This window comes from Haliotis cracherodii, unplaced genomic scaffold (genome assembly GCF_022045235.1).
Source record: "Haliotis cracherodii isolate W230 unplaced genomic scaffold, xgHalCrac1.p SCAF_17, whole genome shotgun sequence".
Classification (NCBI taxonomy): Eukaryota; Metazoa; Mollusca; class Gastropoda; order Lepetellida; family Haliotidae; genus Haliotis; species Haliotis cracherodii.
The window spans coordinates 26,740,166-26,751,535 of NW_027266272.1; the positions used below are offsets into that span (position 1 = coordinate 26,740,166).

The following is an 11,370-nucleotide window of genomic DNA, read 5'->3' on the forward strand; positions in this document are numbered from 1 at the left end:
CTTTGGGTACAACTTATGCTCATTTTGTCGACAGCAATTGGACTTTCTGATAATGAAAGTCCATGACAGCTGTTCCCTGTTAAGCTTCCCTCTTGATATACGCAGGAGTTAAATGCGATCGCACGTATGCATCCCACTTGGATCATTGTGTCTAATCATCAGACGTTGGAATAAATTCTACCTTGGTAAATTCGGGACTTAAGTGGAATGCTTGATCAGGACTTTGGTAGGCTGGCATATCGAAATCAAAGTAGAATGCCACAGATTTCTCAACTAGGTGTCCCTGGAAATATTCAGTCCCTGCGGTCGTATGAGAACCTGAATCGTACAGCTGTCTGTATCCACCACTCGATACCTTGAAGGTGATTGTCAGTCTATGGAGTATAAACAGATACAGCAGTTTAACATTACAAAGCGAGAAATCTCATATTTCTCAATATCTATACGCTATGTTTCTGTATGTTATCATACTTCATTTGCAAAAAAGCTTGGATGAATCGAGAATTAAACAATATTTATACTGAAGCTGATGGTGATCATGTCCTTGGTTATCATTGTGAACATATGCTTTGAGTTATGACCTTCTCTTTCAATGTGTTAACGGCACCACGCCACTCTGGTCTACGTTGACACCCGGTTTGCTGTGTTCATGGTCTGGAGATTGCTATTTACATTTTCTGACATATAACCTGATCATCATACTTTATGATAGAATTCAGTTTTAAATAAATTAATATGATCATATTTACTTTCCCCTTTGATTATTCATAATGTTCATAACAAAGTTTACGTTTGTATGATGCAATTATTTCTCTGAGCTCTTTTGTAAATGAGTAGTGCCATATATACCATTCGAGTATATTTTAGTGTAGAGAATTGCCAACATTTGGAATGATTCCATACAAGCAATACATGTGGTGTCCTATCCAGCATGACCCATGGAAGAAGATGATATAGAGAAGAGTACCTGTCTCCATTTTCTAATAACCGATCAAAGTTCTCTTTGTCAACAAAACAGTTCACAAGTGACCGAGGATGCTGTCTGTCAATCGTTTCTTCTGTACAGGGCAAGTCTTCATGTAGGTTAATCACATCAGTTCCACCTATTCGGAAATAAAAGTTCACAGACATTAACAAATGAAACCATGTTCCATACGTTATAGAATTATGTTTCTGGAGGTTATGATGCGCATGCAACAAACGACTGAAAGCGAAATGAAATATGGCTCAGAGTAAAGCTTGTTTAGTTTCTCTGGTAAAGGAGATTGTCATCGTCTTCGCAACAACACGAAAGGAGTATTTTGGTGACCTCAAAAATGATAAAACCTTTAAAGAAAATATTTTTCAAGGATTCCTATTTCAAGCGATAGCATGCTGATTGCAGTTTCTAAGGTGTAGCCGCATGTGAGATCTTGTGTACACAAACGGTAAACTGTACCCATACTTAACATAATAGTTCAGTGGTCAAACTCAGTGATCATCAGTGATCAGTGTCATCGTGCCCCGATGGCGTGGATCGTTGCTTACGATTTCCGTCATTTGTTTGCATGATCCAGGGTTTGAACATGTACAGGTATTCATTCTCATTCAGCCCAAGGTATTGGCATGAGAGTATACGAGTATGTTGATATAACAGACACTGTTTTGGGGAACAGGGCCTACGTTGCTTCAAGCAGGGCAAGGTTGCTCAGTCTGTTGTTGTTTTCCAGTTCATGTTGTGATGACTGCTTTGGGTAAAACATTGTCCTGTGACATGAGGAGTTTTCTGTACATCTGCTGGATATGATATGCTTGCCGTAATAGGCGGCTATATATGCTTGTCGGGTTCGCTGACTTGGTTGATGCATGTCATCGTATCCCAATTGCGTGGATCGATGCTCATGATGTCCATCACTGAATTGTCTGGTCCAGACGTGATTATTTACAGACCACCGTCATATAGCTGGAATATTGCCGAGTGTGGAGTTAAACAACAAACAAACAAACAAACAGATCATACCGTGCACATCTTTCTTCACTTGTTGAAGGTGGAACTCTGCGCTCACAATGCCTGTATCTGCGGCTTTAATGAAACTCGGGAATGGTAGAAGTGATGCGCCGTTGAACATGACAGCAGCTGTCATATTCAACATGTTGAATTTTGGCAAGTTGGTCCACATGGTGCTTCCATTGGCACTGCTGGCGTCAACCAAAAGACCGTACATCTCCGTATTGGAATTGTCTCCCCTTCTCCAAAATGACATTCGTGCCCTTGTCAGTGTAATTTGTGGGTCTTGAGCTTGTGTCACTGTAAAAGAAGACATTTAGTGGTTTGACAAGACTGATTCTACACGAACAAAGAGGTTTGTATATCGTGTAAACCTGGTTATTCCAAACCATAACGTTGCCAAGTACATAGTCCGGGTAATCAAATGTAAGGATTTATGAATAATGAGAGTGAGTGAGGAAGTTGGGTTTAACTAACGGCGTGTCAGCTTAATATAGGGAGAAAGCCCGAAGTGATGCAGGTCTCAGATGTTGACCACTTTGGTGAAACTTATGAGCACGGGGATGGTGCTGACAAACCTAGAAACGTAAAGGGACGATCCGGGATTCGAACCCACAATCATAGGTTTCTGCATGCCTAAGGGATTGAGCTTGCAAATTGCAGCGCCTTAGACGACTGAGTCACCTGTACGTGCCTCTGATATATTAGAAGCAATGATATCACTTTCAAAATATGCAGACCTTCACATAACTAATCTTCCAGATATTGACAGATACTACCGAGGTTTAACTAGTACTGTTCTCACCTTCAGGCATTTAGAAGTTGGGAGAACATGAACACACTTTTTTCGGACAGCTGTATGTTGTAGATTTCAAAATCGGTAATCTCTGGATTTTTATGTACCACAATGATAGTCCAAAATCAACATAAACCTTTCTTTTTTTCTTCAGAAGTCCTTAGAAGACATACTTACAGGTTTTGCAGTATTGACCTTCGAAACCACTCTGGCAGGTGCATATAACACTACTGCCACTACCTTGGCAAACCCCGGGGAAACATGGACGCTTGTAGTTACATGACACTGGAGAGAGAAACGTCATTATGAGATTAAACAAGAACATTAAACATTCAGACCTATATACGTATATAAAACAAAAAGTCTTACCTCATGTAACCTTCATATATATATTTGTAAATGTGCTTCTTAACTTTCTTGATTCTTTGAACAAAAGGTCTTCCTCTCTTGGCTGCAGCTAATTGCCAGTATGGTTCAATTTGATTCAGATGAATCAATTTGCACCCATTGCCTTACAACGTAAATTGTATCAAGCAATTAATCTGTACCTTAACTTCACACGGATAATTTATGTTCCATTTTCACTCAGGACATTGGTTCCAAATACTATCATCACTTCCCATCTTGGCCTCTTAACAGCCGGCGATAAAAATGATCAAAACATGTCTCAACTGAAGGAAGATCAACGATCTGTAGATATGTTTATGTAGACATGATCTGCTAGGAATAAAGATTTCGTTTGGTGAGCAAAAAACTTCTTAGTTGGTTGGTTGTTTAACGCCGCACTCAGCATGATTCCAGCTATATGACGGCGGTCTGTAAATAATCGAGTCTGGACAAGACAATCCAGTGATTGATATAATGAGCATCCATCCACGCAATTGGGATCGATGACATGCATCAACCAAGTCAGCGAGCCTGATCACCGATCCCGTTAGTCGCCTCTTACGACAAGCATGGTCGCCTTTTACGGCAAGCATGGGTTGCTGAAGACTTATTCTACCCCGGATCTTTACGGGTCGTACGAAATGCCTTTATTTTGATTGCTGTGGATTTGTATGACTAGGAAAGGTGGCAAATCAAATCGATCAGTCGAGAAAGGAAGGGAGCTCCTTTCGTTAACTGAAAAATATGTTCATTTTCTTTTGTATAGTTTGTATTACTGTATCATACTCGATCGACAACCATATAAAAAACACTTACTTATATCAACATTTATTTCGACCTTTTTACAATTTTCATCTTATTTGTTGTTTAACGCTGTATTCAGCTATATGACGGCGGGCTGTATATAATCGAATCCGGATCAAACAAACCAGTGATTGACATAATGAGAAACGTCCCCTGCAGTCGGGGTACAATAACACGCAAGCAGCCAAGTCGTCGAGACTGTCACCCAGAGCCATTAATACAAGCATAGTTTGCCTGGACTAATCTGGCCAGAAAGCCAAAGAGTGATATATTTGCTTTTGAAGAGTATTTCAGTTGCCCAATGCATGTCAGCATAAAGTTAAAGGAAAGTCAAATGTGGAGAAGGTTGCACTCCTATATATGTTCTCAAAAAAACATGGCATATTATCCGATTGAATGTGTGATTCGATCTCTCAATCAGCGGATCCAAAGACTTCAAGCGACGCAACACCGAGCAGCGGATTTCCAGCGTTATAGAAATCTATAAACCATTTAATGGAAAAAACCTCAACTTCAACTCACATCCTCCACAAGTCGCCCCATGATATCCGGTTCTACAGTTGCATGTGTTCGGAGCGATGCAGGTGCCGCCAATAGTCCCCAACAGTTACATGACAGTCACAATGATTATCCTTTAGCCCCAGAGTCTATGACAATCACTGATGACATGTTATCTCATTATTCAAAGAAACTCAAAGAAAAGTTATGTATCAAAGGACAGCCTGTCAGAAAACTCGTTCCAAATCTGTATGACAAGCAAAAGTATGTTCTGCATTATAGGAACTTACAGTTTTATCTGAGTCAGGGTATGAAACTGTCTAAAATTCACAGAGCTATTCAGTTCAAACAGTCCACATGGTTGAAGCCCTATATAGATTTTAATACCCAGAAAAGGAAAGAGGCTAAGAACGAGACGGATAAAGCTTTCTTTAAATTGGCTAATAACTCAGTGTTTGGAAGGACAATGATGAATGTGAGGAAGCATGTCAATGTAGAACTAGTCAATTCATCCAAACGTTTGAAAAAATTATATGCTAAACCCACCTTTGAGGCGTTCAAAATATTCAATGAAGATTTAGCATCTGTTCACCTGAAAAAGACTAGCTTGTATCTGAATCAACCTGTCTATGCAGGCTTTTCTATTTTGGACCTGTCAAAGATTGTCATGTATGACTTTCACTATAATCATATTAAGCTCAAGTATGGTGAGAAGGCACAGCTGTGTTTCACAGATACAGATTCCTTGTGCTATTTAATTGAAACACCAAACTTGTACGCTGATATGGCAGAACATCGGCATATGTTTGACACCAGTAACTATGATAAATCACATCCACTCTATTCCAAAACCAATGCCAAGGTGCTAGCCAAGATGAAGGATGAACTCGGAGGTGTCCCTATGGAGGAGTTTGTTGGTCTTAAACCTAAACTATATTCCTTATCATATAAGGGAAAAGAGAAGCAAACGGCTAAGGGAGTGAGCAAAACAGTGATCAAGAAACAATTAAGGCACAGCCTGTACAAAGACTGTTTGTTTGATCAAAAACAATTTAGACACAACATGAATCAAATTCAGAGTCAAAACCATCAACTCCACACTGTCAGTATAAACAAAATCAGTTTAAGCCCTTATGATGATAAAAGATTTGTTTTGAAAGATAAGATTCATACGTTAGCACATGGACACTATAAAATTCCTTCTACCAATGTGTAAAGTGTTTTAACTACATAAGAACCATTTCATGCCTTCAGTGTTCTTGTATTGTATGTTTGTATATAACGATCCCTGGTAAAATGTTTCCTATATTTTATCTACATCTGTATGCATGTCATATGTAATTAAACTTTCATATGTATTTGTTATGAGGTATTATTCAGTCACCCCACAGTTGTAAATACCGAGTGTAAATACCTGAACCATTTCCCCCAGTAACAGCATTCACAGCAATGTTGATACAGTACATAGTTTTATTGCAACTGGGGAAGGTAACGTTTACTGTACTGAGGGTCTATGGACTTTATGTGATTAAAACATTATGTTGCTTGTTGTACAGTTGTATCACCTTTGAATGACTTATATGTGAATAAATACACACATTAAACGTCGATGCTCTGTTATTTTTGTTGTTGTTGAACACTTGCTGAGGGAATTTCTTACTGCAATGATAATCCTACAGCTATTCTGTATCAGTTTCACCACACGGATTGATGTAATTACCAATGAAAAACAGACAGAAATGTAAAACTGTTAACACACGGTTTATTTCATTAAAACACAAAAATCAAACATTAAGACAATAACAGTAAAAATGTACATGGAGTGATTATTCAGTGTCTGTGTCATCATCATCATCAACATCTGGCTGTTCACGCTCTAGATCTTCAGCCTCAGAAAGATCTACATGAGACAGAATGTCTTTGACAACAGGTTTCATCCACTTGTTGATTTTAGCAGACAATCCTTTGGAATCAATATCGGGATCCATAGCTCTCACTTTCTCCAGGATAGGCTTGAAGAGGGGTCCATATCCAAAGTAACTCACATATCGGATAGCTGTTGCCATTCGATCTAGAAAGGTAGCTTCCCAGCATTTCTTGAGCTTGTTTTCAATCCATCTCTCACTTTTCCCCTGATCTTCATACTCCTCTTTCTTCTTAAAGACATCATCTTGACAGTGCTTTAGAGTGTGTTTCCACATGTATTCTAAGCCTTTCACCTCCCACTCTTTATCAGCATCACTGAATTTAGAGGTCATTGTAGGCTGTAGAACATCGCTTTCATCAGCTGTCTCCATTTTAACTCGTTTCCTTAGGGGTCCCCCTCCATTCTCAGGGCACCATGATCTGACATGACGCTGAAGGTCATGATTATTTTCAAACACAATACCACACTCGTCACAGGAAGGCATAGTTGTATCACTAGTGTCGTCCTCTGATTCACTGTCCACTGGAGCGGCTACTTCTGAGATGTGATTTCTTCTGGTGTCTGGCTTCAAATGATACTGTTTGACAGCCTGCTCCTCTTTTATTGGCCGTGGGGTGATGACTGTTTCAAGTACATTAGGTTGTAGTCTTCCTGATTCCAAGGTAGTAGGACGCAAGTCGATTGTCAGATTGCCATAGGGTTTTTCAACAGCTTCTTTATACACAGACATAAACTGAACAGCATTGTTTGGATAGATGCGCCTGGCAAACAAGTTGACTTGATGTCTGTCCACAGGGGAATTAAACAGTGTCACGTAATGAGAATTCAAAGCAATGTCACGTGACTCCTTACCTCTGGGAAACAGATTTTGTAACAGTAAGAAAATAATGACATTCTTATGGTGAGAGGTTCGGGTGAACAGTTGGGAGATGCGTTTATCATCTTTAGCCTCTGACATGAGGTCATCCAGTACAATCATGTTGTTATTCCGTGCATCCAGATAGTTATCCTCGTGCAGGTTGTAAGGAATCCCCTTCACAAACGTCACATAGGGTAACTGTTCACTGATTATCTGATACAGAGGCTGCCACTCCATATAACACCAGATAATGTTATTGGGTACAGGTTGGATGCGATTCTGTAGTAAAATGTTGTACACAAACATAGTCTTGCCACTTCCACTTGGAGGCACCACCACAGTATTGGATGGAATGGTAAAGTAGAACTGTTCTTTTAGTGCTGGAGGAGGTGGAGGAGGGGGAGACGTGGGAGGAGGAGGAAGAGGAGGAGGAGGAGGAGGTGAGGTTCCCAGAGGAGGAGGAGGAGGAGGTGAGGTTCCCGGAGGAGGAGGATATGAATGCATCTGTCTCCTATGTCTATGCATATTATCATTTCTAGAGAACTGTCTCCCACAATCAGGACACGATGTGGACTCCATGACGATAGAAATGCAACTGACACTGGTATAAGAGGAAGACCCTTATATACTCTGAAGATCAGTTTCTGGGATCCAACTGTTAAACTTTTTGGGATAACCCATCCATTTCACAAACACCTCTTTTACGCCAGCTCGCTTCCTTTTCTTCAAAACTTTCTCCACTCTCCACACTGTGTCTGCGGGCTTGTCTACTCTCTGTAGTTTATTTGCATAGAAACTGCCTTGAACCGGATCATCAGCCATATCTTTCAACAGATAGATAGGCATACCATCACGATAGAACCTTCTTCTGATAATAAAGATTTCCTCAGTCCATTTTTCTTGATAGTCTCTTTGAAATGTATGTCTCAAATGAGAGAGTCTCACTTGATCGCCCACTTTAAATTTAAAGGGTTTCTTCATGGACTTCTTTTTGATTTCAGCTTTCGATTTGACTGGTCTCGTCAAAGTGTCAATGTATTGTTCTTTCCATACCAGAGCTTCATTCGTTTGATTAATATTTGAGGGTGATCTTTCATTCAATGATCTGTGAGGTCTGTGGTCATAATCCCGGACGAGGTCTTGTAAAATATCCAAATAATGATACGTTTGTTTGTAGGTGAAATATCTGTACATCGTGGTCTTGAGGGTCCGTATCACTCTCTCGGCATAAGAAGCCTTGGTTTCATTCTGTGTGGCATAGTAAGTGATGCCCTTGTTTTTTAAATAAGACCTCATTTTCTTATTTTCAAATTCTCGACCTTTGTCTGATCGTATAATTTGTGGCAGGGTAGCGCGGGAAAATATCTTCTTCAAGGCCTTAATGACCGCATCCGGTGTTTTATTTTTAAGGGGCTCAACCCACAGAAAACGTGTAAATACATTTATAGCTATGAGTAAGTATTTCACACCGTCATTGTCCGAGGCTATATTAGATACATCAGCCAAGTCAATATCCCATCGAGCATTGAGTCCTGAAGCCACCACTCTGTTCCGCTTGAACTTGTATCTTAAAGGTCGCTGAAGCGAAAAGGCATCTTGGGATGTCAACCACTTCTTTATGTGATGCAAACTAATATCAAATTTCCCCTCCTTTTTCACAATGTGATACAACTTAGCAGGCCCAGAAAAGGAGGCTGGGTGTTTGGGATTCAAATAAATACTAGACAAATATGCTTTCCATCCGTCAGCAGGCATGGTTACACGTGAAATGAAGCCCACACGATGTAAATAGAGCTTATATGTTTATCCACTTCATAGCCTATCAAAACTACAGAGACGGGCCTAGGTTACCTTCAATAACAAACGTGCTTGTGTGTTTATGTTAACCCATGGATACAGAGGACTGCCTTCCTCGTAGGTTTGTTTACACAACTATTTGCCTTCAGTGGAGAAGACTGTTATGTGACCTAGTTCGTCCTCGTGTTTACAGTAACAAAACAATTCTTCTTTTACCTATGCAACTAATGTAAACATAGAAGAACTGACAACATTGCACCCTTTCTATTTTAAAGGAATTTCATACATACTATTGTATAGTTTTAATTATACTGATTAGGCTTTGTTTGAATGTATAACCGTTGGTCTATCTTAAGCCAGGGTTTTCCCAGATTGTAACACAACCTGTAATGTACTACGCTGGTAAGCTATTTTTAGCGTGACGTCATTCTTATACCTCCGTGCTCGGGTCAATGGGTGCAAAACGTCCCTGGGGCAGAACGCCCAATGTTCTTTCATCAGACCAGTTATCATTGTAGGCCCTTATTGTGTATTTAAACAGTAATGGCCACGTATTGTCTTCAAATAACACGCGTTTTTGTGCAGGTGAATCCATTAAAATCATGTGCACAGCATTATAGTGGCAAAAGGGGTTTTCACGTGCAACTGGTCACGTGGCCATAATACCGCACGTGTTTTCAGCCATACTTGTTAGCAGTCATTAACAAAAAATAAGAAAAACAAAAAACAAAAGTCTTTACGGCCATTTGTCATGCCACGCCTTTCAAATGTGCAACGTGAACGTGTCATCGGCATGTTGCAGACGGGAACGTCCGTAGCTGAAGTCGCAAGGACGATGGGTTGTAGTAAATGGACTGTTTATGATTTACAGACGCGTCTACAGCAAACGGGTACCACCGCCGATCGCCCTCGGCCACGTGTGACGTCACGTGCAGAGGATCGTCAGATTGTCTTACGTCACCTTCGTAACCGATTTTTGACGGCTACATCAACTGGAAATGAACTGTATAGGGGTAGAGTGAGTGCACAAACTGTTCGAAACCGTCTGAGAACTGCTCACCTTCAAGCAAGACGGCCATACTGCGGGACGATTCTGACTCAATTACACAGATGTCAACGTCAATTGTGGGCACAGCGACACTTACGATGGACTCGGAGGAATTGGAATAAAGTCATCTTCAGTGATGAATCCCGATTTAATCTTCGATCTGCTGATGTTAGGGCGAGGGTGTGGAGGCGCCGTCATGAACGTTACGCCCAGTGTTGTGTACAGGAAGTTGACAGATTTCGAGGCGGAAGTGTCATGGTGTGGGGTGCTTTCTGTGGCAATGCACGTTCCAGGCTTCTCTTCATCCGTGACAACTTCAAGGCTGCTGCTTATCACGATCAGGTACTGGCACCAGAACTTCTGCCTTTTATGGCAGCACATGGACTCGGTTTGACCTTCCAACACGACAATGCCAGACCCCACACAGCAATGTTGACAAGGAATTTCCTTCAGAATGCGGGAGTCAGCGTAATGGACTGGCCGTCAAGGTCTCCCGACCTCAATCCCATTCAACACGTCAGGGATGCTCTTGGCAGAAGTCAAGATCACAGAATTTGCAAGATCTTGGCACCATTTTGCAGCAACAATGGCGTCGTCTTCCCAATCATGTGTTCACAAGCATCACAAGGTCCATGCGGAAGCGTTGTGTGGCAGTTGTCAACGCACATGGTGGCCATACACGCCACTGAACTTGTGTGCCATCAGATTCTCGTGCTTGGGACTTATGATTTAAACTGTTGATGTTATTACCGAATACCGCAGGTGCTTGGAACAAATTATGGTTACCGCCGTTAATTAAAATCCTTTTTTGGACATTATTGATTAAAAATTACCTTCTCTCATACATTTGTCCGGGATTACTTTCAAAAATCTGAAGTTTTTAATTTGACTCAGTATATGTTAAAAGCTAAAACGAAATGACAATGTTGAATGAAAACCAACAGCCTGAAGATTCATTTATAATATAAACACGGAACATGAACAAACATGAAACCTGCAAATTGTATGGTGACATCAAGTTGCCAAACTGCAGTGGTATTAGGGAACTGCAACGAGGTCATGAAACCATAGACCCAATAAAGTTAATAAATCCGTAACTGTCAATTGATTTATTAACACAATATCCTACATAGCAAACATCCTACGGCTTTGTGAACAAGACATACATGTATACTCTTAGACGAAGGTAACACTTCCTGCATGTATATGATTTTATTAATAACTAAAATTAATAATAATTAAGATTACCTTGACTGACATCTAAGAG

At 40.5% G+C, this 11,370-nt stretch overlaps 1 protein-coding gene across 1 annotated transcript; it reads right to left on the reverse strand.

Moving 5' to 3' along the window:
* Positions 1-151: 151 nt before the first annotated feature.
* Positions 152-4,560, reverse strand: LOC139464737 (uncharacterized). Its single transcript, XM_071246251.1, has 5 exons — positions 4,497-4,560; positions 2,961-3,068; positions 2,000-2,287; positions 968-1,103; positions 152-374 (listed from the first exon to the last, which is right to left on the reverse strand). The coding sequence occupies exons 3-5, from the start codon at positions 2,241-2,243 to the stop codon at positions 152-154; spliced, it is 603 nt and encodes a 200-aa protein (XP_071102352.1). The 5' UTR covers positions 2,244-2,287; positions 2,961-3,068; positions 4,497-4,560.
* Positions 4,561-11,370: the final 6,810 nt, after the last annotated feature.